Below are 27075 nucleotides of genomic sequence, written 5' to 3' on the forward strand. Positions count from 1 at the left end.
GGAAAGGAAAGGAAGAAGGGAAAGAAGGGAGGAAGGGAAGGGAAGGGAAGGAGGGAAAGAAAATAGGAGAGGAGAGGAAAACAATGGAAAGAAAAAAGGGGAAAGGAAGAGGAAGAGGAGGGAAAAGAAAGGAAGGGGAAGGCAAGGGAAGAGGCATAGGTATAGGAGAAGAGAGGAAAGAGGGAAAGGAAATGGGAAACAAACAAAGCATAGGATAGGAAAGGTTAAGATAGCATAGCATAACAAAGGATAGCACAACATACGATATCCTCGGGATCATATGTTGATGAGGTTTTATTGTATGTGAGAGGGGGGCAAGTTTTAGCTTGACAGTAATCTACACTCCTTTCTTTTTAAGAGGGGAAAAAATCAGATTTATCAGAAATACAACTGAAATAGTGAAAATTGACCATTTCAGCTGACTGCAAGAAGGGGCTTTTGATAAATGGTGGGGTTGCATTTGGGAAAGGGAATCGTGCCTGCTGCGTTCCTTCTACTGAGATGGGGGGACAGCTCGGTTCATAATGTTCAACGCTGCAGCAAGGGTCTTGGTTGTTCTAGGTGCTGCGGTGTTAGCCGTGTGTATTATACAACACCTTTCCCAAACTGTTTAAGTTCCACCCCATGAATTGACATACTTTAGGAGGATGCAAATATCTCATGCGAAGACAGGCAGCTGAGAGAACGAGCTTTATAAGTCCTAGAGCAAGGCGAGAAAAGAGAGGCACACGTGTGCGTGCGCATGTACTCACACACAGACAGAAAGACATCTGATCCAGCCACACAATAGAAATAAGGGAGCGCTTACATTCCGTGCTAGGAATCTTCCCGGGGAATGTGCACAACCCTATTGGTGGATAAATAACACATACTCTACGATTATTACACACCTTTTATTTTGCATTTTGCGACGTAGTGAGCTGGTGTGTCTTTCATCGATAGCAGCCTGATGCATGGGGAGAAAGTTCTATTCTCCACCACAGGCAGCATCCTTGGCAAGAATGAAGAGTGCAGTTCAGAAACCTAGCAAGAAAAGCAAATAAAATCCTGCTGTGTATGGAGGAGTCTCTCTCTCTCTCTCTCTCTCTCTCTCTCTCACACACACACACACACACACACACACACACACAACTTGATCTTAAGTCCAATGCAACTGTCCTGTTGCAGTAAATGAAGAGCTGCTATCGGGCCATTATTGTTTGCTCTCCTACCTCCAAATCACTCCGTGGGAGTCCTTTCTATTTGGGGGAGGCGGAGAAGAGTGATAAAATGATGAGTCAGTCTCTCGCGCCAGGGCCCTTTACTCATTTCCAAAACTCTATGCTACAACACATCCTGACATTCATCAAGTGCCCGAGCCCTCCACCACAGCAACAGAAAGTCAATGAAGGTTTATGTGTTACTGGGAGTTTCTCAAAAGCCTTGGCAATGATTGACTGCCTTCGCCATCCCAGCAGCACCTTGGCAAATAATAAGACGTAGCAAATCAGCAAAGGGGTGGGAAATAGGAGAGCTAAATGTGCATTCTTTGCTCTCAGGGCTGGCTTCGTAGGTAGACTTGTTTGCTTATGTACAGAAAACTAAGCAACTTTCAGAAACCAGAGTTTTAGGATGCCAAAGCAATGGGTGATGACGATGAGGATGATGCCTTTATGTGCATATGTATGCTTCCTTTTCTTTGGGGGCATTTAGCTCTCTTTTTCAATGCACAAAACTTCTTTGTGTCATTGCAATTAATCATAAAGGCAAGCCGCTCAATAATTGTTGAGAGAGCATATTTTATTATGCAGTTTTGGTCTTAACTCCCCACTTAGAATTTTGCAATGGGAATAACGTCTCCTTTTTTTTAAAAAAAAAGCATTAATTACGGCGTGGACATTTTGTTGCAAAATTCAGTCCGATGCCAAATGGCCAGAACAAAATGAGGAAAATGTGAAACTGTCTGCAACCAGTAACACAAAGGCTACTCCTGCTGCTACAAATATTCAGCAGGTTGATAGTGCAAATATGCATCTGAATACATTAGATAAGGTTCTGTTTAGATGGAGATGGAGCAATTGTTTCTTAATTTTGATTTTCTCAGATGCTGCTTCTCTCAAAGTTAACCCAAGTAGTTATGAGAGCCTCTAGTGGTATGTATTAATCTAGGAAAAAGGTGATTCATATGACTTGTGTGACTTTTGGCTTGTATTTAGCTATTTCTGGAGCTTACACTCTCTAGCCACTCTCATTGTGGCTACTAAAAAAAAGGAAATTGCTTATTATTTATTTATTTAATGCCCCACCTTAAAATAACTCAAGGGGACAAACATATCCAACACATCTTCCTCATCCTATTTTCCCCACAACAACAATTCTGTGAGGAGGGTTTGGCTGTTAAAGAATGGGACTTGAACTCATGGTCTCCTGCTTTCTAGCCTGGTGCCTTAACCACTAGACCAAACTGGCTCTCTTATACCTTTCTTCCTTAATCCTTATAGTCATATCACTATGTGAACCAGGCATCTGGGTGTGCAGATGACTGTAAGTCCATAAAGAGACAGAGGTTCATCCATTGTCCTATGCTTTGGGTAATACCATCATCCTCTTTGGTACTTCATAGCTCAGCAAGCTACTGTAGTTGTTTGTATCTTGATTTTGGTGAATGCAAATTTACCCCTAATGGTATATCTGATTAGGGAATCCAATGTTTCTTAAAGAAAGGTAAAATTCTCTCCTTCTAGGATGTTGACTTGTGAAGTTGTAGCAAGTCAATTAATCTGCATTTGTTTTGTATCTCTTTTCTTGGTTGACTTGTATGAAGGGTTCTGTCCTGGTAGCATATGAATGTATTTACACTCTATGTTTGTCTTTCCTTCCTGGTTCTATACTTGCTATTTCTGGTGCCCTGGAACTATCTCTGATGCCAGCTTTCCCTCAGCAGGCTCTACCATTAGATATTATGCACTGAATGGGTGCCACTGCAAAATATCATGACATATATAATCATATATGTCTTGATATTCCGTAATCCAGTCCTGGCTCTTACCTGTGGTGGACGATTATCTTCTTTGAAGAACAATTCAATTGCTGATTGGTAGCTAGCTTCTTTATGTGAAAAGGCATAGGAAGATCTTGTCCTTTTGTCATCTACTGCAAGATGGTCTACTGCCATAGGACCTTTTGTGGTAAAACCAGTGGGCAATCTAAAACCACACACAGCAGTTCTTCTTATACAGAAGACAGGACTACATGGAAAAGAAAATCTGTAGCATGACATAGTCTCCACTCCACATGCAAGATTTTACATTAAAAACAGAATTCTTAGATAGTATAGGATCCAATCTGAGTTGGTCACCAGGGTCAGAGGTTTTGTCTTCCAAGCTTGTGTTGAAGCCAGTGGTGGGATTCAATTTTTTTTACTACCGGTTCTGTGGGCATGGCTTGGTGGGCGTGGCAGGGAAGGATACTGTAAAATCTCCATTCCCACCCCTAACCTGCTTTCCAGCTCCATTCTCCTGTGCAGGGCAACAAAAGAAGACCCAGTCAATCAGCTGGGACTCAGGAGGCAGAGAATAGATGGGGGCGGGGCCAGTCAGAGGCTGGATTTGCCAGTTCTCCAAACTACTCAAAATTTCCGCCACCAGTTCTCCAGAACTGGTCAGAACCTGCTGAAGACCACCTCTGGCTGGAGCCCATCTTCAAGGCACTTCTCTCTAGAGAGAAGTGCCTTGAAGATGGGCTCTATCACAAGTCTGAAAGCTCGGAAGACAAGATCTCTGGTCCCAATGACCAACTCAGATTGGATCCTTCCACATGATGCTGGGACACATATATTCGCCTTCATCCATGAATCTTAGATAATCAAAACCTTTGTTCTGAACAGTTATCTCTCAACCTTCTTACGTGTTTTTTTTTTCTGCCACTGTCATCTGACTTTCACTTGTTCCGTATCTACTACTTACTGGCACGTTCCCTGATTTCTTTCCTCCTTCTTGTCTTGTTTGCTTAATGTAGATTTTATGCCCTCTGGGCATCACATCTGTGCTGTGTAGCACCTGGCATATTATTGGCACTAAATAATTGTTAAGTAGTAGAAGTAACAGTGAATGAAGCACACTTTCAGATTAGATTTACGCAGCTAAGCATCTCTATTTGTTTCAGTGAGAATAAACACAAGAGTTGAGGCTAATCTGCCTTTGATCCAAATTACCTGTTGTGAACCTTTATTTTTCATTACTTCACATGTGATTATGTACCTCTATTAAGTTTGAAGCCGAAAGAAATGAGCTCAGGTAAATTAGAGAAGTCTCAACTCAGCCAAGTTTCCTGATGGATTTTTGCAGCTTTCTGAGTAGTAACATCCTTCAAAGTTGTCTGCCTCCCTAACAAAAGAGGGCACTTCTATCTGAGCAGTACAATTATATGTGCAGGGAAATGTTTGTAACAAGTATCAAACTAGGGCTACTATTGAAAAGGAGCAGAATTCTGCAAACTAGATTGTTTCCAGCTTGCACTTAAACCAGGGGCATCATTACCTTATATAAGGGCCTGCTTCAGGATACGGTAGCGTCAGGATGTGTCTTCAGATAGTTGTACTCTACAGAGATGAAACATCTGAATGATGGGACATCAAGGCAGAAGTTGCACGCCAGAAGGTTAGAACTGCACTCAGCAAGATGGATAGATGAAGATGTTAATGCAGCAGAATTACTTATCATATTGTCATCTAGGAATGTAACCCATAAGCATTAAATCTTACGCTTTTTGTGTCATTAAGAAAATTCTCTTGTTTTCTTTATCATTGTACAAAGCATTCATTCTCATGCCATTCTCTTGGCATTTTTCTTTAACATTCTTAATCTTAACTTATGAAAATGGGGGCATGGTGGCCTAAGGATTAAGACGCTGGGCTTGTTAACTGGAAGGTTGGCAGTTCGAGACTCAAGCACCATGTGATGGCGTGAGCTCCCATTCCTGCCCCAGCTCCTGTCAATTCAGCAGTTCAAAAGCACGTAAATACAATTAGATAGATACTACTTCAGTGGGAAGATAACAATGTTCCATGCGCCTTGGCGTATAGTCATGCTGGCCATATGACTACAGAAGCTTCTTCGGACAACGCTGACTCCCTCAGCTAGGAAATGAAGATGAGCACTGCCCTTAAAGATGGACATGATTGGCCAGGAGAAACTTTTACCTTTGTGATGGTTCAGAGAAGGTCTTATACAGGCTTTTGATCCATCATGCCAACTGCAATCCATGTACCATCCTTGACGATTCTCTGAGTTTCTTCATCTCAGGGACTGCAAAAAATGCTTTTCCGTTGAAGTTTAAATAATCTAAGGCTTCTCTCTGCCCAAATAATATTTCCTGCTTTTAAGATCTTTTGTTTAAATGACAAAAGCCCTGAGAAGTTCACCCAGGAATGCTCAACCTTAATGCATGCCAATAACCACGAGCATGGCACAAGGTAAAAATGTGGTGGAAGATCCATGCGTGTACCTGTGGGAATTTTCACATATATTTAAAAATGTATTGGAAGTCTAGCAAACAATCAACTGTTCCACCTTTTTTGTTGCTGGTAATGCTTTTGGGATTTGCAATTAAGCAGTATTCTGTTTCAATATGTAGATATGTTACAGTTGAAGGTAAAAATAAAAGCTGCTCCATCTCACCTTACTTTGATTTTAACACATTGCTACTTTCTGTTGGCTTTTAAATGTTTGTGTTGTCTTTGTATATTTGTTCGTTGTCTGTCAGAAATGAATGGCAACTTGTGTGGCACTATGTGTATCTACTGCTAATTCTATGGGGTGGGGGGTCTTCTGCCTGATTTTAAAAGTCCTCTGCAGACAATTCATTTGCATCTTTAGAAAGAGGTACTAGAGTCAAGAGTTCTAGTTATCACACCCAACAGAATCAAAACTCCAAGGCAGGCATATTCCTCAAAGCATAGATTTATATTGGCATGTCATATTGGCACATCTGGGGAAAACCTGAAGGAGTCTGAAGGACTCAAGGTTTTCCCCATCCAAATCAAAACCTCAAAGTTATTTCACACGTCCATCACATGGTCCAATCAGGTCACAGCCCCAATCCTAGCTGGCTTCGGTCTATGCCTCTCCAACACCTGGTGGAATGTCCTTGGCTCCCACGGGAAAGAATGTTATTTTGGCTACGCATCCCCAGCTATCTCTACTTCCCCCCTCACATTCCCACAGCTCCCACCGGCTTTGCTGTATCAGCTCTGAAGATGCTCCCAAAATGGCTTCAGGACTGACTATTAGTGAGTTCATTATAGCCTCATGATGTTTGGAAAAGTGGGTATTGCTGAAAGGCACCTGAGAAACAGTTTAGTATAATGTATTTTTTTAGATTTGCATATCCTTCTTTTCTTCCAGGAGCACAAGGTAGTATAAAAAGCAATAGTTTCCCAAACTATGAGATGAGATTACCAATCTGTGTTGGTGCTGCATAAATTCCTGCTTGAGTCATGAGTAACTGTTATGGAAATGTGGGGTTGGCAAACTAAAACAATGTCTTCATAGGTAACTTTGGGCACATGTAGTTTCCTTTAGCGATACTACAGGTACAAAGTTTATTAAAGGCATTGTGGGTTAGATTCAGATACAGTTTGATATGTTAATTGGTCCAGTATCAATTAAGAAGAGGCCTTAGGGATTTAAAAAGGCCAAATTGACCGTTTGCTATCTTTTGAAGTTGCTTTTTGTTTTGTTGGGCTGATCTTAAAGAAGGCTCTTGTGAAATAGAATTGAGGAGTGATGAGATACTCCTTGTTCTTACTACTACTACTACTACTACTACTACTACTACTACTACAACCTTTCTGGAAGTAGCAATCTTACCAGCAACTGCTGGATTTTTCTCTGTTCAAAATCAGGAGTTTTCCTGTGGACATACTACTCTTCCTAGTTTGCCAGCTTCACACGTGTGTATTCTATTCTCTGAATCCTTCACCGCCAACTCTGGTGTGGTTTTATTAAAATACAAGGCATCACACCTGTGATTTTGTTTCCTTTGTGGCCTCGTGAAATGTTTCCGACTTTAGATTTGAGCTTTTGCCTGCCAATGGTTAAATCTACTCTATAATTCCATTCCATTGTTGCCCAGTGTCCTGAACAATACGACTCTTGGTCACCAGCCACCATTGTCAAAGATAATCTGATGGTCACATCTGCATGTCAGCGCCATAGAGAAGAAACCCCCGAGTCTGTCAGAGTGTGAGGCGAAGGCATTAGCGATTTCAATTCTGCTTTATTTTCCACTTGAAATGGAGGAAAACAGACAAAAAACAAATAAGAAAGCTAAACAGTTGCGTGAGAGCTAGCAATTTGCCGAGGAGCTAGTGACAGACACTGTATTATCATAATTGTCTCTTCTACATGATAGGACAGAAAAATAATAATGTCATTTTATTTATAGACGGGGTGTCCCCTTTATGAGAGTCATGCAAGTTTCTGCCAACTGGAGTAGGTCAAATGACATCTTTTGATCAGGCCTGTCCAAAGAGATCAAAGATGAATGGCAGGTAATGGATAGCCAATGACAAACCAAATCTAAAACAGAAATAAGACTGCCAATTACTCATTAAAGGCTTACCTAACCAAGGCAGGCTGCTTGACATGTTACCCGATCACCTAAATCAACTGAGCGTAGGTGCTAAAATTGTGTATTATCATTGGAAATGGCTATTATTTCCTCCCTAACATTTCTGTTAAAGCTTTGTTTGTCTGACCAGCCATCTCAGAGAAAGGAAAACGGGCTCCTTTCGGCAAGGTTCTTAGGAGTTTGTGAACATTAACGGTGGGCACCAGAGATTTTCATTAACTACATTTAATAGGAATGTTCTTTGTTTGCCACTGATGAATGCAGGTCTCTTCTGGTGCTGAAAAAAGTCTCTGGACTTTTTCCAGGATGGCAATCTCTTTTGTAGCCCTTTTTTCCAACCAGGTCAATTTTCAGAAGGAAGCAGAGATGTATAACCTCCAGACCTCCAGTAGATATTTTTTAATGAATCCATTGTGAAAAATGGTCATCTAAACTGAAAAATATTAGTGCTAATACAGGGACTCCTTGACTTATGACCACAATCAAACCCAAAATTTACATTGCTAAGTGAGAAATTGGTTAAATGAGTTTTTCCCCATTTGATGACTCTTCTTGCTACATTTGTTCACAAGGAAACAGTTGTGAAGGTAGTAACACAACTGTTAAGGGAATCTGGCTTCCCCGTAGATTTTGCTTGTCAGAAGGTTGCAAAAAGGGATTGCATTTAGACTTATATACCGCTTTATAGTGCTTTCCAGCCCTCTCTAAGTGGTTTACAGAATCAGCCTCTTGCCCCCAACAATTTGGGTTCTCATTTTACCTCAGAAGGACGGAAGGCTGATCCACCTTAAGCCTGGTGGGATTTGAACTGCCAAATTGTAGGCAACTACCTGCAGCAGAAGTAGCTTGCAGTACTGCACTCTAAACCACTGTGCCACAGAAGCTCCTATGATTCTGGGATGCTGCAACCGTCATAAATATAAACCACTTGTTAAGCATCCGAATATAAATCACAGAACCATGAGGATGCTGAAATGGTCAGAAGTATGAAAAAATGGCTGTAAGTCACTTTTTTCAGTGCTGTTATAACTTTAAATGATCACTAAATGAACCGTTGTAAGTCGAGGACTACCTGCAATTTCTTAGGCATTAACCCCAAGCACCCGAGATTAGGATATAGAAAGACACGTTATGCTAAATTATATTTCTAGTCCACCTAAGTCTTGATTTATCTCCTTGTGAGATATAATCTGAGGCCGGAGGCTACATGTGGTCCTTAAGCATCGCCTTCATCTGAAACTTTCTAAAAAATGGTTTACAAGTCATTATTAGCAGTTTTTCATTTTGCATGTGAAATGGCTGTTGTTCTTTTCTACTTTATAAAATAATTACATTTTTTACAAGCTACTGGCTGAATCTTTTGGTCACTTAATTTATCGCAGAGCTCCATTTCTTTGTGGATTTGCAGCAAAAATAATGAAGATACCTGTGACTTTTACAGGTGTGCACATTTATTGTTGCATAAACTTAAAAATTGCGCTCTATTTTGTCAAGTTCCCCCATTTTATGAGCCATGGTGGTGCAGTAGTTAGAATACAGTACTGCAGGCTACCTCTGCTGACTGACTGCAATTTGGCAGTTCAAGTCTCACTGGCTCAAGGTTGACTCAGCCTTCCATCCTTCCAAGGTCAGTAAAATGAAGACCCAGATTGTCTGGGGCAATATGTTGACTCTGTAAACCACGCAGAGTGGGCTGTAAAGCAGTGTGAAGCAGTATATAAGTCTAAGTGCAATTACTATTGCTATTTTATATTTATGAATCTTTGATGACATTTAAATAGTTTTTTTAAAATCTGAATATAACTGTAGATGATGTGCTTGTAAGAGACATGATTCAAAAGAGACTGATGACTGAACATATAATGAGGCAGTCTGAGCCAAAACTAGTTTCTCCCATTTTTATTGAAACATATATTATATTATATTATTGAAATATCTTTGTATTCTAGTTTCTCTTTGGAAGATGATCTGCTAATCATAGACTCTTTCTTCCTCTTTCCTCCACCTCATGCTTCCATTCAGATTACATTCTCTTGATAGCCTAAAGAACATATTTAGAAGCATAATTAGTTATAATTAGAAGCAAACAAACACAATTTATGCAAGGTAATTGATTATAAAAGATTAACAGGTAGCAGTTGCGCTGGGAAATACTTCAATTCAGGATTTAATCACAACTGGTTTGCTTCAATTTTTTTTTGTGAGTCTAGACAAAAACACAGCCACACCCTGATCAGGTAGTTTGGCCGGGGGGATAGCAAGTTCTTCTCAGTATGTTAACTCCTACTAAACTCTCCCTATTTTAAAGCAGGCATTGTCAAAGAAGTGTGATATAGTCTAAGATCCAGCTGCTACAATTCTTAACAAACTCAGTTTTGGAGATAAATTTTCCCAAACACCTCAGAGGTGGTATTCAGCAGGTTCTGACCAGTTCTGGAGAACCAGTAGTGGAAATTTTGAGTAGTTCGGAGAACCGGCAAATCCCACCTCTGACTGGAGATTTTACAGTATCCTTCCCCTGCTATGCCCACCAAGCCACACCCACAGAACTGGTAGTAAAAAAATTTTGAATCCCACCAATGAAACATCCCAAACCTCAAATCACAATGTAATTGATTTCTTAGACATTCAGATGCTGTTCTCAACGCAATACTATCACCTAAACATTGGGTAAAACTTCACAGCTATGAACAGGCAGGAGAAAGTGAGATAGGCATGTCATCTCAACAATCATTCTTTTCAGGTGCATGCTCAGCACGTAACCTCCAACACTCATGTCCCAGAGGCATAACATAAGAATAGTCTACATACCCACCACAAAATAGAGAATTAAACAAAGTACAAGGAATTGTAGGAGATAACCAGGCTGAGCCCGAGGAAGGGGTCAAATGTATCATCAGTCTTGAATCTCTTCATGCTTAAAAGAATTTGAAGTGCAGCCCACCTTCTACTCTTATCTCCCGCTAATTTCCTTTGGCCAATGATAGTTCAGATTGTCGTAGAGAGCTTAAGCTTACAATAAATCTTTATATCCGTGTGAATTGTCTGGTTCTGGTTTGACTTAGATGGAGACCTCTCCCTCTCTCTCTCTCCCTCTCCCTCTCCTGTCCCTCCATCCCTCCATCCCTCTCTCCATCTCCATCACCTCCTTCTCCATCCTTCCTTTGTACTCACCAATCTGAAATGCTGAATATAATAATCTGAAATAATCTGTCAGCAGATTACAATTTTGTTTAATTTTAATGTGGCTAACTTAAGATGGTTGTATAGTAAATTTATGCAACTGATCACAGTTATTAAATTTCTGCATCTGCAAAAGAAGCAATCAAACCTCTTATTATGGTTGCTGTGAGTGAATGTTAAATGTCAAGGAGTTACCAGTGCGCTGCAGGGAAGCACGTTACAGTTAAAGATGCATAAAATATCAGCACTTTTTTTAATGCTTGTGCATTCAACAAAGACTCCCATCCTAATTAACTGGTATGGAAATAAATAATTTTTACAAACTACCTTAGAAACAGATTTTTTTTCCCCTCCTCCCATCAAAGTCTACTGCTCTACAGAAATAGCCATGCTGTTGCATAGATGTTTTTTCTTCTTAATTTGCAGATGCGATGAAATATTCAAGCTTCACGCAGATTTTGAAAACACCATTATAAATCCAATGCCCTTCTGCTAAAAGTGTAATATTGTGTGATCAGTCTGATGATTAATCTTGAGGTCTGGATTCTTGAGAAACGATTTCATTTTTTTTTCTTCCTCCCCCACCCCCCCAGTTTTCCAAAAGATGGAAATATTGTGAAGCTCCTGTAATTTGAAAGATACTATCTGTCTATTGTAACCTCCATTCTTCCTCCACATTATCATCCATGTGTTGATACCATGCTATTGTCTCTTACTCCATTAAGAAAAAAAAACATGAACATTCAAATTTAAATTACAGGTAGTCCTTGACTTATGACCACAACGGAGCCCAAAATTTCTGTTGTTAATTTGGATATTTGTCAAGTGAATTTTGCCCCATTTTATGACCTTTCTTACCACAGTTGTTAAGTGAATCACTGCAGTTATTAAGTTAATAATACAGTTGCTAAGTGAATTTGGCTACCCCATTAATTTTGCTTATAAGAAAGTCACAAAAGGGGATCATGAGATCCTGGGACCCTGCAATTGTCATAAGTATGAGTCAGTTTCCAAGCATCTGAATTTTGATCGGGTGACAACGGAGATGCTGCAATGGTTGTAAGTGTGAAAAATGGTCATAACTCACTTTTTTCATTGCTGTTGTACCTGTCAGTGATCACTAAATGAACTTGTGCAAGTCGGAAACTACCTGTACCTATAATATATGTTTAACGATATATTCCCTACAAAAATTGAGGTTAACCAGATTTTGGTGTGTGTTTTTGAGCTGAAAATCATTAGGTGGCACACTTGGGAGATGTAAAAACTGAGGAACATAAAATATCACTTTGTATAGTCAAGGAAAGAGAGAACCTGACTAATTTGAACAGATATGGAAAATTATTGAATTCCTCTGATATTTCTTTTCAACTTTCAAATAATCCTGGAGAACCAGCATGACACTATCTAACCATCTCATCCTCTGCCATCTCCTTTTTCTTTTGCCTTTCCACCATCAGGATCTCTCCCAATGAGTCTCATTAGAAGTATTTAAACTTCACCTTTGGTATCTCTTCTTCCAAAGAACAATGAGGATTGATTTCTTTTAGGATTGAACTGATTTGATTTACTCGCCGTCCAAGAGACTTTCAAAGTCTTCTCCAGCATCACAATGTGAGAGCCCCAATTCTTCAGCACTCAGTCTTCCTTATGATCTAGCCATGCATTACTTCTAGGAAAACCATAGCTTTAACCATATTTTGTTAATATAGAATTATAATAAAGTAGTTCATCTGGTCACGTTTCCGATCTGTCTACTTCATAAGCCTGATAACAACTTTCATTTTCTTGTGAAATTTACATCCAGGAAGATTCACTGATTTCTTCAATCTCTTCAATCTCTTTTTCACTTTAACTTGCTTGGTAGTATCGTGTCTCTTCTTATGTTCTCTACTGTCAATATTTTGTATGCTCTTAGAAGCAGAAACATTTATTCGGCAGGGAAGGGGGAATCATACTTTCCATAAGACATTATATAAATAATACCGCCTTATAACAGGGTACAGAGTATTAACAAGAGACTCAACATCTTCCAACAAATCCTAAGGATTCTTTATTTTGACCATGTTGCTAATCAAGAAGTGCTCCAAAAGAGTTTCTCCTGCAAATTACATAACATAGTCGCATACGGAAAAGTCTAACTTGCAAGTCGTATACTCCATATGGCGAATAATCGAATGGCCAAGGTGACGATGAGATGGATTTCCCCCTTGACCAAGAGGACATCCATAGAAATACAGGGCGAAGAACATTCATAGACAACTTAAAGACTTTAAACATCACATGAGGATACACTGACCCAAACTGAAAACAGTGGAGGTCCTTGCTGCCCAATATGCCACATAGCTAATGCTAATAATAGTTGAATAATCAGGGCAATAACTGTGAGTGTGTGGAGGGCAATTGTCATTATTATAGGCAACTGTAATTTCCTAAAGTGGACTCAACTGCCAAGAGTAGACTTGTATGTGACACCGTTAACATTTGAGGATCCTTGGAAAGATTCTTCATGCCAAAGAAAAAGGAAGGGGAAAAAAATCCAGTAGAGCATTAAGGAGTTTGCTTCTGAAATGTGTTTAATGTAAATATGCTGTCAGATACCCTTCAAGTAATTGACAAGAGCAGATGATTAGCAGTGTTCTCAATACTGTTTTTGCATAATCTCACATTTTGACAGTTCTCTTCAGCGTCTCTTTATTGTCAGTGCTCTGCAATCAGGAATATTTTTTTCTTTTCCTTGACAACATTTACTTTGTCATTATAAATCTTGTAAATGGTCATTTAACTTGTTCGGTGTGCATGTACAACTCTCAATAGGAACACATTTGCAGTATCTTTCTTTGTGGGAAAAAAAACTGTCAGGGGAAAAAAAAAAACCTTGCTACTCTCAAAAGAAAGTAGGTTAATATCATTGTTAAAAATAAGAATGAGAAAGGAAGAGAGAAACAGTACCCGTTTGATAATTGTGTATATTCAGCATATTCCAATCTGATTTAAAAGTAGCTATACTCGGAACTGAAACTGAGAATTATTTATGGAGCGGTATCATCAGTGGACTTCCTCTGATTTCTGGACTTTGGGTAACTAAAATTATTAGCTGATTACATGGCAAGCCACTCAACTTAAGGAGTCATCAACATTTATCGGACATTGGGGTGGTATCATCCATCATAATGGATTTCATTGTCAGAGAGGGAAGTGATAAAGCACAGACTCTGGTAGCATCAATTCTTTGTTCGGAAGAGTTGCAGCAACAACAGTGTATAAGAAAGTATCTGCAAAGTTTGCATGAAAGAAATAATCAATTAGATCTGGGTCATTTTTTTTACATCTATAGCGCTAAGGTTAGGGTGCAAAGGGAAAAAAAAGATCTGCTGTGAACTCCGCGAGGTGTCAGGAAGTGCATCAAGTCCGTAAATGCTCAGCTCCATTTAGTGACTCTGATTCTATCCTGAATTAAGGGACTACACAGACATAAAAGGGCAGGTTTTTTTAGGGTTAGGATTAGGGTCTATAGAAAAAGTCATATACAAAAATGTATATTTTGAAATACTGTGTGTGGCTTTGAGAATCATTGGAGCACTAACATGGATTTAATTAGATTTAGATTTGTGTGTATATACCTAACATGGTAGTGTTACAAAATTATACACTTTCCCCATAACTGTCTGAATTCAGCCTTGACTCAGTTGCTTTAACTAAATAGGGATAGACAATCTTCAGATGACTGAGGGCTGTACATGACCTTTTTGGGGGAAGAAAAGTTTCACTGCACAAGTGATGGCACATGCTATATCATGGCGCTGTATCATGCACATAAATACAACCAAAATGTTTTTTTTTCCCCTGAATTTTGCTTGCAGTTTGGTGTGTGTGTGTGTGTGTGTTTTTAGTCATGATAAGTCTCCCATCATTAAAAAGTATGAGCATTCATTTTTGACAGAACAATTCAGAAAATTCTTTGGGTAGTGTGGGAAATAAACCTGGGAGTTTCAGATTGAGAGAAGAAGGTAGAAAATTCTATAAACTTTAGGTAGGAAAAGGCCATTTTATATACTGTACTTTGAAGTGAGATAGAAGACTTATGAGATACTATTGCATTACTTCACCTCATCTCTGACAATTGGCTATGCTGACTATGTGACCCTACATTTGTACTCCTGGGCTGTAGTTAGGATTCAGCCGTTAAACTCAGGATTTTGTAAATAGTTGAATTTTGAAGAAGGTTCTGAAGGAAAGGAACAAAGTGACCTTGTGTACATGGTTAAGGATCCCAATCCTATGGTGCCCATGTTCTTAATTCGTAGCATACCCATTGCACAAACAGTCAATATGATAAACTTTCAGCCTTATTTGAATCATTGGTCTTTTTCTTCAGCTCTCTTTAATCTATCTCCAAGGATTTCCAGCTCATATAGATTTGGTCAGTGACAAGGGTTAGAGAAGTCTTGTAGAACATTTACTTGTAGCAGTGAAAAAAGCACACATTCATCAAGGGATTACGTCGATCCAATTGCACTAGAGATCAATGGGATGCTTACGTGATTCTTCTTAGGCGCCAAGGTTTTTCAACTTCTTTTGGTGAGAATTCACAGACGCCCATGCATTTCTCCACCTTAAAGCCATTTATCTCAGAATGTCAAATTGCAATAATTAACCATTATTGATCTTAAATTCAATTAACTTCATTAACTCAGGTCATGATGAGGGTGTTTGCAAGGAAAAGGCATTTGACAATTGCCTTTTTCTTGTGTGACATTGAAGTGATAAACTATTCTATTCATATGCTTCATTTGGGACATACTTTTTTAAAATTAGCAAAAATCTGGCGGAGACCTTCTTAGGACCATTCCTGGTTAACCTTAAAGGGAGTTAATATTTGGGGTTAAGGTTACTGATGGTTCTACTTGATTTCTCCCATTGGTGGGGCTTGAGCAGTTGGAGATCAGGTTGAACCCCTCCACTTTGTACTTTACACGCTAAGATTTTGAACACTTAGTCTGGAAACCAAACCCAGCCCCGCAATTTATGTAATACACTGAATCATCAATTCACCAAACAGGTGAATTGATGATTCCGCCTTACTCTAGGCCTCATAACAATCTCAATCAAGATGACCACTGACCAGTTTTAATATATTCTGCTTAAACACCCTAACCCTGAGTTTTTATCTGCCCTGTTTTAGCATGTCGTGTGAATACAACATAAGTAAAAAACTATTGTCACAGAAGGCCATTAGTGTGTATTTATCTATGGTTTCTTATCTTTTCAAATGAGCCTATTGTTTTCCAGAGGATCTTTACTCTGTGGGGGAACCCTAAAGTTTTCCTCTGAACTTCTGCTTGCTCAGTGAAGAATTACAACCATTAGAACTATTTGAGATAAATAGCTGTCTGATCTCATCTTAAAGCCCACCAGCGTTGGAGCCTCCACAGCTTCTGGAGGCACGTCATTCCACTGATGAAGGTTAGGATTTAGGGTGGTGGTGGTTAGTTTTGGTTCAAAGTTCATGGTTTTGGTAACAAATTATGGTTATTCCTTTTTCAGAACCATGTCAAATGGAAGCCTTCTTGACAACTTATGATACTTAAAACATGATTTTTTAAATTTGTATCCAGCTTTTTGTCTGGCACTTTTATGCAGCTTATGTTTTCCTCCCTTTATTTAATTCCGGACTAACAAGTCATCTAAATCAGTGACAAAGGTATAATTGCTCCAGTATCACTTAATGAAATTCCATTGCTAAGTGTGGGTTATCCCAGTCTTGATTCAGCATCCCTACGTCACATCAGCTCTCAGAAATTAATTTTAAAACGGGTGATAAAATCATCCCCACTCCTGTCTTCTATATAAACGGCCCTTTTATGTAAAGAAAAATCAAATGGTGTGGTTGAAAACTCACCCTGATTTGCTGTGACTTTCATCAAATCATTTCACATAGAGTATTCAATGTATAGAGATGAGCAGAGTTGAAACCGTCTCAATGTGTCTCAGGAAAAAAGCTGATTTCAAGGGAAAAAAAAAAAAACATGACCTAATTAGATGATTGTGAGTGGGTGTGCAAGCCCTGGCCACGTTAACCTTGATTTCCATGGATAAATGCTGGCAACTGCTTTTCATCCGGATGTAGTTTCTTTGTTTACCATTTCTAAATGTCACATCACAGGGCCAAGTTTAAAAAAAATATCTTTAGGTGCTTCCAAGAGACTAAGTTTGAGGAGACAACTTTTGTATAATTAGCAAATGCACAAACTGCGTTTCAAAGGTGAACAGCAGACCTGTTCTTTCTCAGGGTGAATTAGAGGGGGTCCCATATGAACAAATAGGGTGCTTTAAGCTTTGTCCTTGTTAGCAAGGGATACTCTTGGCACAGAGGGAAGATTTCACTTGCACCACCAAAAGAAATTGAAATGGAAAGATTACCCTCCCCTTTTACTCTTCATATCCAGATGTTCCAATCTCTGGATGAAATGGAATTGCTTGTTTGTTTAGATGTGTACATCAGAGGTGGTATTCAGCCGGTTCTGACCAGATCTGGAGAACCAGTAGCAGAAATTTTGAGTAGTTCGGAGAACCAGCAAATTCCACCTCTGACTGTCCCCGCCCCATCTAGTCTCCGCCTCCTGAGTCCCAGCTGATTGGCTGGGTCATCTTTGGTTGCCCTGCACAGGAGAGCAGAGCTGGAAAGCAGGTTACTGGGGTGGGGAGGGAATGGGGATTTTGCAGTATCCTTCCCCTGCTAGGTCCACCAAGCCACGCCCACCAAGTCATGCCACAGCTACCAAGCCACGCCCACAGAACCGGTAGTAAAAAAAAATTGAATGATATACACCCACTCCTGCTCATCACAGTGACTCCGGCTGGTGAACAAAGTTGAAAGCAGAAACCACAGAATAAATGACTATTAAACATTCACCAGCTGATGGTAGAAACCACAAAATCACACCATTTAAGCAGAGGCACTGCAGGCTGGTCCTTTGCTATTTCCAGGCCGGCCCAGCAAGTGAGATTTAAGCACCCTACAGGCTGGATTTGGCCTGCGGGTCTTGAGTTTGACACCTGTTAAACTCATTGATGGGTATCATTTGAATTGGAAAATTAGGAAAAAAAACCTTTCAATTTTATATCTTTGCCATTCTGCTCCATTGTTTGCCTTTATTCTCCCCTCTCCACACACACACACTTCTGTTTTGGATTTGCTTAGAAGCCACAATTGCTGACCCCATAAAGCACAACTGAATTCACAAAGAGATAGTAGAAAATAACATGCTATATTTTCTGGAGACAGGAGACCTCAACAAGATCCCCCAGCCAAATACTCTTTTGGAAATGAACAAGGAATGATACATGGCATCCTTTCATCCACTTTAATCCGTTAGCATGTACAGCCCATGGCACAAATTCTCAACTGAGTCCAAATCTCACTAGCTCACATAAATTGATGGTGTAGGGAATGCAGAGTCTTCAATTTGAGTCAGAAATAAAATATAAAAAAAAAGCAAGTCCGAGGATTCAGTCATTAAATCAGTTCATAAGCACTTGCTTGGGTTTTGCAAAAAAGAAAAAAAGTCATAAAAGGGGAAAAAAAAACTTTTAAGGATACCCGCAATTAGAAAAAGAGTCCTTTCTAATCAGATTGGAAAAGGAAATCAGGCCTTTAGATCAGGGGTGTCAAACTCGATTTCATTGAGGGCCGCATCAGGGTTAGGTTTGACCTTGGAGGACCTGGGGGTGTGTATGGCTGGGGGTGGGGCTATGGCAGGTGTGGCTGGGGCATGGCCATGGTGGATGTGGCACAGAACCTGTGCCTGGGGGGCACCTGTGTTAGCCAAGTGCTAAGGCAGGACTTCCCTGAGACCCCCCCTCACTCTCATTATAATCTCCTCCTCCCTCCCTTCCTTTTCTTCTTCTTCCTTCCCCTCTTTTCCCTTCCTTGTTCTCTTGCCATCTTTCCTTCTTTTTCTTTGTCTTTCCTTCTTCTCTTTCTTTTTTTCCTGTCCCATCTTGCATGCTCGAATGCAAAAAGGGGACACGTTTCTCCTTTCGTTTTGTTTTTAGTTTATTTTGATAGCCCTCTGTCAGCAAAAAAAACCCCTCCATTTTCACTAGCAGGGGCATTGTGGACCATTTCTTTGCTGTTTCCGGACCAGTCCTGTGGGCCAGATCTAACCACTGCGGGCCAGAACTGGCCCCCGGGCACTGAGTTTGACACCCCTGCTTTAGACAGTAGGTTCAGTAAAAGTGATCTAAATGGTATGGCTATATTGTTCCACACATCATAGGATTTGATGTGGAGGATTTGTTGTGAATGAGCTTTCTTGGCCTCAGGCGACAGAAAGCAGGAAAAGTTGGCAAGATTACCAACTTGGATAGCAATTGAACAACTGGCATATTCATTTAATAGCTTGATTTTAACTCCTCCTCCAACTCCCCTCCTCTTATTTTATTGTATACTGGTGTAGGCTTTCATGGTGAGCATCTATCAAGCAATGATAATCTTGTGGGATGAGTAGTCATGATCTAGTTTTATAAGTATCTGACAGTTTTTGTTGCTTTGTAATCCCATGCAATATGCAGTCTGCTCTTATTATAACAAGAGGGATCCAAAACTGCATATGCTGTAGGCATCCACTCGGGAGGTGGTATTCAGCAGGTTCTGACCGGTTCTGGAGAGCTGGTAGTGGAAATGTTGAGTAGTTCAGAGAACCGGCAAATCCCACCTCTGACTGGAGATTTTACAGTATCCTTCCCCTGCCACGCCCACCAAGCCACAGAACCGGTAGTAAAAATTTTTGAATCCCACCACTGATCCACTCTGCTAACAGTCTCCGAACCTGCAAATGCAGAGATATGTCTCTTATACACCACACTTTAACTTTGAAACTCTGGTTCGGATTAATAATCCAGTGTATTTTTAGAGCTCCCTGGAAATTCCATGTCCACTCTTTTTCCCCTTTCAAATGTCATTCTTTGGATGAATAATACTGATGTTTGGAAGGATGTATACAGGTCCAAAAGAATGGTGGCCAATAGTGTAAAACGGATCAGAAATTCCGTGGGGTTAGTTAATTCGATAATACCTACTTTTTCATGAAGAATTTCTAGAAGAAAAGCAGGCAGAGCTGGAAGGCAGAGTTAAATGCATCATCAGTTTAATCCCAAAGGTGGTTCCGCCCCCACCCCCCACCCCCACCAAAAAGGCAACTGGACTTTTGTCCTTTCATCAAGAAAGTCCAGCTGCCTTTTGGAAAAATCACCTTTGGGGCAACCCTGACTTGAATGGTTGAGTATCTCCATAGACGTCATCAATTTATTCCCTGCATTTCCACAAGAGGCTCAAGTCCAGCCTCCTTGAATTTCATTGACTCTTAATTAGGACCAGTTTAGGGCTGACCGTTAATTGACTAGATTCTTGTGTATCGACTGTAACAATAAATCCGCTGTGCTTAAACCCAGGGAGTGATCCTGGTTCTTTGCAGCTAACAGTATTTATGGAATTTTAAAAAGTAGGTTTCCCAAAGTTCTCATAGAACATTTAATAAAGAAAAGCCCAAAGCTAACAATGAAACAAGACAAGAAAAGTTTTGATCCTGTGACTGGTGAAACCACACTCGTAGATTAAGACTGAAGGCGAATTACTGTTCCTTCACCAGAGAAACTTTGCACAGTTACAGATACAAGATAATCCAATAATTTGATACAATTAGGATGTGATAAGCATCAGGCACACCTTCCCTAGCCATGTATTCAACTTGAGTGCCCGATCAAATGTGAAGGGAATGCTAATATGCCATTAGGTAGTGTGTATTTAAGAAACTATATCCCCCTTCTTGGCAATAAATGATAAAACGCTCTAGAAAAAGCTTTTGTATCACAGTGTATTGCATTGCCCAAAGTGTTGTGTTTTCTATGGAAGGCAGTTTCTGCATTTAGTGGCAACTTTTCAAATAGTTAGTCATCAAACATTGTTTTGCGTAGGGATATATGTGTGAGCTCCCTGAATCAGGATAGATTCAAACAAGGGAATACGAATCTGCTTCCTTTGGTTAATATATGCAAACCAAAGAACAGAATATAAAGGATGCGGAAATGTTGCTTTGCAAAGGGAAGGCAAGTTATAAGGGCGGATTCTTGTATTCTAGGCAGTTAGCAAAAAAGTTGCTTGCTTTAGCTATTTACAAGTGGGACTGGTTACTGACATTTGCACATGTTATGTGCAGACTAGCAATGCTCGTACACCATGAGCAGGAATATACAATGCCATTCCTACCCCCCTTTTTTCTGGTCCTTCCCTTCTTTTATCCCATTTCCCCCACCATTTAACCCATTTTTAAGAACTCTGTCCATAACAAGTGCAGTGAATCACTTAACATCTGTCGCCAGAAAGTTCATAAAATGGGGCAAAACTCACTTGACAAACCTTTCACTTATCCTTAGAAATTTTTAGCTCAGTTGTGGTCGTAAGTCGAGGACTACCTGTGTATAGGTTTGGGAAGGGCAAATTAGATACGTTTGCAGGTGAACAAGAGCTTCAGTAACAACAGGGTCTAGCGCCTTTAGTTCTTTGAAATAAACCAATAGTTCTGCAGTGCCGTAATTTAGATTGGCCTGTCTGTTGCTTGAAACAAAGTACAGTCTAGTAGTGCCTTATACAGTACACGAATCTCTGTCGGGGGCCCCAATGTAGCTTACGGTGAAGAAATATTGACAAAATAGTCTAAAGAGCAAACACTTTGACATTTGTAATGTCCACTGGAAGACCTTGTGTATATTTATCCTGGAAGAATCAGAGCAGAATATCAATTTTTTTTTTTTTACCAGTTTTACAGCTGGGCTGTTCTGTTTTTCTTACTCAATGTCAAAAAGTCTTTGCAACGGACATGAAGTCCTAGAGAAGTCGATTATCCATTTTTCCCATAATGCTTTTCTATCTGTAAATTAATTGTTTACTAACTGGATGCCCCCGGTTCTGCCTTAAGAAATCTTATTTTCCAAATTTCCAAATGCCATAAGGATAGTTTTTATAACTGTAAATTGAAAAGCATTTTGCACAAGCGAAAATATTTTTTTTCCCTTTTGTCCCACTAACAGGTGAAGTTGGAAGGCATTTTCAACATTTTTTTTAATTCTATAGAGTCCATCCTGAATTTTTCTATTCATGGGCTCCAATTTAACCAGGAAAATTATAAAATAAATTCCAGAATTATATCTAAACTCACATCTAGAATGTATATAGCATGTTTAATTCTTTGGAATGTCTTCCTTTCTTCCTTTTATAATTTTTTTTGTTAAACCATTTTATCTAACTGCCCATCTCACAAACAAGCAACTCTAGATGGTGTATGACAGAACTAAAAACAATTAAAAAGTACATTAGAAAGTATTAAAAACAGGTTTGTATATACTTATAAAACAGTACAGTACAAGTGTGTGTACATACTGTTGCATCAACAAAGTTAAAAAATTTATATCTTCAGTTCAGCATATTTTTTTTATTCCATAATTCTCTCAGGGTAAGAGCAAATGTTATTTATAAGTTGCCTAGCCTACAGAACTAAGAATTGTGGCCTGTAAGATCCTGTTAATTAGAGGGTTGATCAACTGACAAAAATTTGAGAAGCTTACTTACTTATTTGAGTATAATTTCAACACTAAGCCCAATGCTCAGTTTAGTATCTGCATCGCTAAACAGCTCCTGCAATGAATGCAAGCTTTTAATTTTCTAATAAGTCAGGAAGATCTTTTTTTCATTCTTGTTGCTTTGTGGGATTTATTGTTTCTCTTGTTGATGGTTTTTATGTTTTATTAAAGATTGGGTTGGGAAAAAAAATCTAATGAGCAAAAAAGAAAATTCTGGCTTAATTTAAATTGTGAATCTGTCTGTTAAGAAATACATTAGGGGTAGAAGCAGCATAAGACATATTAATTGACAGACAGGAACTGCTGTCTCTGAGGTTGATACAAGTAATTTATTACTTTAGAAATGAATGCCACCTCCAGAATGTGCTTCATTAATTTCAAATTTAGTTTTAATTTCAAGCTGTTGCCCCTTGAGAAGAATAAGGTGGCAAATTATGTTTGAAGAGCAGATTTTTTTCCCCTTCCCCTCTTCCTCTTGCTTGGAAGAAATGCTAAATTTTGACTGTTCAATTTTAATAAACAAATGCAATTCTTTGACTGAAACATGCCAGCTGCTGATAGAAATGGAGACTAGCTATCACTAACTGTGTTTTATTATCTGTTCTCTCTCTGTCTCTGCTAGCTTATGTTTCGGATGAGCTGAAAGCTGCAGCCATGGTGGATGATGACTTGGAACCAGAGGAGACCACAATGGATGGAGAACCTTCTGCAAAGTACGCCTGTCCAGAAAAGGACTTTGGCAAAAATTGCCAGAGCTATCAGAACTCTCCAGTGGCTGAATTTTCCAGCCATGAAATGGACAGCGAGTCCCATATCAGTGAAACGAGTGATCGAATGGCCGATTTTGAGAGTGGCTCCATCAAAAATGAGGAGGACAGCAAAGAGGTTTCCATAGCGCTGGAAGAATCTGTGGTGTCGGACAGTTTGGAGCAGATGAAGGCCGTCTACAATAACTTCCTCTCCAATTCCTATTGGTCCAACCTGAATTTGAATCTCCACCAGCCGGCCGTTGAAAAAACCAATGGCAGCAGTAGCAGTAGCAGCAGCAGCAGCAGCAGCTGTGGCAGTGGGAGCTTCGATTGGCATCAGACCGCCATGGCCAAAACATTACAACAAGTTTCGCAAAACAGAATTCTTCCTGAGCCCAGCCTTTTTAGCACAGTTCAGTTGTACAGGCAGAGCAGTAAACTTTATGGCTCCATCTTTACCGGAGCCAGCAAATTCCGCTGTAAAGACTGTAGCGCAGCCTATGATACTTTGGTGGAATTAACGGTGCACATGAACGAAACGGGGCATTATCGAGACGACAACCACGAAACAGATAACAACAACCCCAAACGATGGTCTAAGCCTCGTAAACGCTCCTTGCTTGAAATGGAAGGGAAAGAAGACGCCCAGAAAGTATTAAAGTGCATGTACTGTGGCCATTCCTTTGAATCGCTTCAAGACTTGAGTGTGCATATGATAAAAACAAAACATTACCAAAAAGTGCCTCTGAAGGAACCCGTAACCCCTGTAGCAGCAAAAATAATCCCGGCCACTCGAAAAAAAACCTCGCTGGAATTAGAACTGCCAAGCTCTCCAGATTCTACTGGTGGGACCCCCAAAGGAACTCTTCCCGATGTCAATGACCCTCTTCAAAAGAATTCCAATCCTTACATTACACCGAATAACCGCTATGGACACCAGAACGGTGCCAGCTATGCCTGGCATTTTGAAGCAAGGAAATCTCAAATCCTCAAGTGCATGGAGTGCGGCAGTTCCCACGACACCTTGCAGGAGCTCACGGCCCACATGATGGTGACAGGACACTTTATTAAAGTCACCAACTCTGCCATGAAGAAAGGGAAGACCATTATAGAGTCCCCGGTCACGCCTACCATCACGACTTTGCTTGACGAGAAAGTACAGTCTGTGCCTCTTGCGGCCACAACCTTCACCTCTCCTTCCAACATGCCATCCAGCATCTCCCCAAAGTTAAACATGGAAGTCAAGAAAGAAGTTGAGAAGGACAGAACAATTGCTGATGAAAAGGTGAAAGACAAAGAAAAACTAAGTGAAGATGAGGAAAAATATGATATCTCCTCCAAATATCATTACCTGACAGAAAATGACTTGGAAGAAAGCCCAAAAGGAGGACTAGATATTTTAAAGTCATTAGAAAACACGGTCACTTCAGCTATTAACAAAGCCCAGAATGGTACACCAAGCTGGGGTGGATACCCCAGTATTCATGCCGCTTATCAGCTGCCCAACATGATGAAATTATCCCTAGGATCATCAGTAAAGAACACTACTTTGAAGCCCATGTTTGGAAATACTGAATTAGTCTCTCCCACGAAAAGCCAGCCCCTGATTTCACCTCCCAGTAGCCAAACATCCCCTGTGTCCAAAACAAATTTTCATGCCATGGAAGAGTTGGTGAAGAAAGTCACTGAGAAAGTGGCCAAAGTGGAAGAAAAACTGAAGGAACCGGAAGTGGGGAAGCTTTCGCCCATGAAGAGAGCCACCCCTTCACCGTGCAGCAGTGAGGTCAGTGATCCCCTCAAGATGGACACTTCCAGTGACATTGGGTTCAAAAGCCACCAGAACAGTCCAGTTTCTCAGAAGGAGGGCTGCAGAGACAGCCCAATTGGAGAACCGATGGAAAACGGTAAGGAGATTGTCAAGAAAATCACAAATACTTTGACCAGCAGCGCAGCTATTATTACTGACCATCCTCCAGAGCAACCCTTTGTAAATCCATTAAGTGCATTACAATCTGTCATGAACATTCATCTTGGGAAGGCAGCAAAACCTTCCCTTCCTGCCCTAGACCCCATGAGCATGCTTTTTAAAATGAGCAACAGCTTAGCAGAAAAGGCTGCTGTAGCAACGCCGCCCTTACAGCCCAAAAAACCTGATCACTTAGACCGTTATTTTTACCATGTCAATAACGACCAGCCCATCGATTTGACGAAAGGCAAGAGTGACAAAAGCTGCTCTTTGGGTTCAGTGCTTTTGTCATCCACATCAGCGTCTTCAGCATCTTCTTCATCTACAGTGACAACCGCAAAGACATCTGCAGTTGTGTCATTTATGTCAAACTCGCCGCTACGCGAGAATGCCTTGTCAGATATCTCGGATATGCTCAAGAACCTGACAGAAAGTCACACATCAAAATCTTCCACACCTTCCAGCCTCTCCGAGAAGTCTGACATTGACGGCACTACAATTGAGGAACCGGAAGAAACAACTCCAGCTCAGAAAAGGAAGGGACGCCAGTCAAACTGGAATCCTCAACATTTACTCATCCTGCAAGCCCAATTTGCTGCCAGTTTGCAGCAGACGTCGGAAGGCAAATACATTATGTCGGACTTGAGCCCTCAAGAGAGAATGCACATTTCCAGGTTTACGGGACTGTCAATGACCACCATTAGCCACTGGTTGGCCAATGTGAAATACCAACTCCGAAGGACAGGGGGGACAAAATTCCTTAAAAATTTAGACACCGGGCACCCGGTGTTCTTTTGTAACGATTGTGCTTCTCAAATCAGAACTCCTTCAACGTACATCAGCCACCTTGAGTCACATCTAGGTTTCAGATTACGAGACTTGTCCAAACTCTCGAGCGAGCAGATTAACAATCAGATAGCACAAAGCAAGCCATCCTCTGAGAAACTGTTGGCACCTTCACCAGAGGAAGAGCTGGGAACTTCCTACCAATGTAAACTTTGCAACAGGACTTTTGCAAGCAAGCATGCTGTTAAGCTTCATCTCAGTAAAACGCACGGGAAGTCTCCGGAGGACCATCTTCTCTACGTCTGTGAATTAGAAAAACAGTAGCGTTAACTTTTTCTTTCTTTCTTTTTAACAGACAAGCTACCCAAACAACTGTACTTGGCTTTGAGGAAAATTGTCAGACATGCTGTTGAGTTTCTCCTTTGCCCTCTTACCCACCCCTGTTCTTGGCACATAATTGTTATTTTAACTCCGGGGTGTCACTCTAACTCCGGACGAGTCTCTTTTTTATATATAACTGTATAGTGTTTAATAGAGGTACATAATCAGCTGTTGTTACTGGTAAAATATGAAGGTTAAAAACTCAGTGGTAAGTGTTTGGAACTTTGTGTAAATTGGGGTTTTTAGTTGCTGTGCATCACTGTTGATGCCTCAAGCTGCATGCATTGACAAGACAGTTTACTTAAGCATTTATTAACTAAAATCATGGTACACTCTTTTCATGGCGAATGAAGTGTGCTGGCTGTTTCTCACCTGTAAATCTTTAGCCCTCTGAGTACTTTGAAGCACTTTTGCATTAATTTGGTTTCCTTTTTTGAAAAAAAAAATATAGACATGTTTTCTTCTGGTTTTTTTTTTTTTTTTTAAATCCCATTCTGGCTTAGAATTTATTTTTCTGGTCAAGGCAACAAGCCTGAACAAAAAAGTATTAGCAGCCAGTCATGGTATCATGTGATGCTTGAAAGGACACCTTCCCCTTGAGATGTTGCAAGAACTGTCACCGCTTTGACCCGTGGACCAAATTGAGCAGCAGATTGGTGGCTGTTCTTGAGATATCCCAAATGGGGATGGATAAACCATACAGTTCCAGACTGTCAGTCCTTCTTCCATGGCACACCAGTCCAGATGTTCTAAAAAAGA

The 27075-nt window shown here is 40.2% G+C and overlaps 1 protein-coding gene across 1 annotated transcript in view; it reads left to right on the forward strand.

Annotated features, from left to right (window-relative positions):
• TSHZ3 (teashirt zinc finger homeobox 3) overlaps positions 1-26391 on the forward strand; it is an 87830-nt gene extending 61439 nt beyond the window's left edge. Inside the window, exon 2 of the mRNA XM_026718993.2 lies at positions 23057-26391. Coding sequence (XP_026574778.2) covers positions 23057-26259 — 3203 coding nt within the window. The 3' untranslated portion in view covers positions 26260-26391. The remainder of the gene's footprint in view (positions 1-23056) is intronic.
• Positions 26392-27075: the final 684 nt, after the last annotated feature.

The sequence above is a fragment of the Pseudonaja textilis genome, chromosome 11 (assembly GCF_049901715.1).
Source record: "Pseudonaja textilis isolate UNSWEBS1 chromosome 11, rPseTex1.2, whole genome shotgun sequence".
Lineage (NCBI taxonomy): Eukaryota > Metazoa > Chordata > Lepidosauria > Squamata > Elapidae > Pseudonaja > Pseudonaja textilis.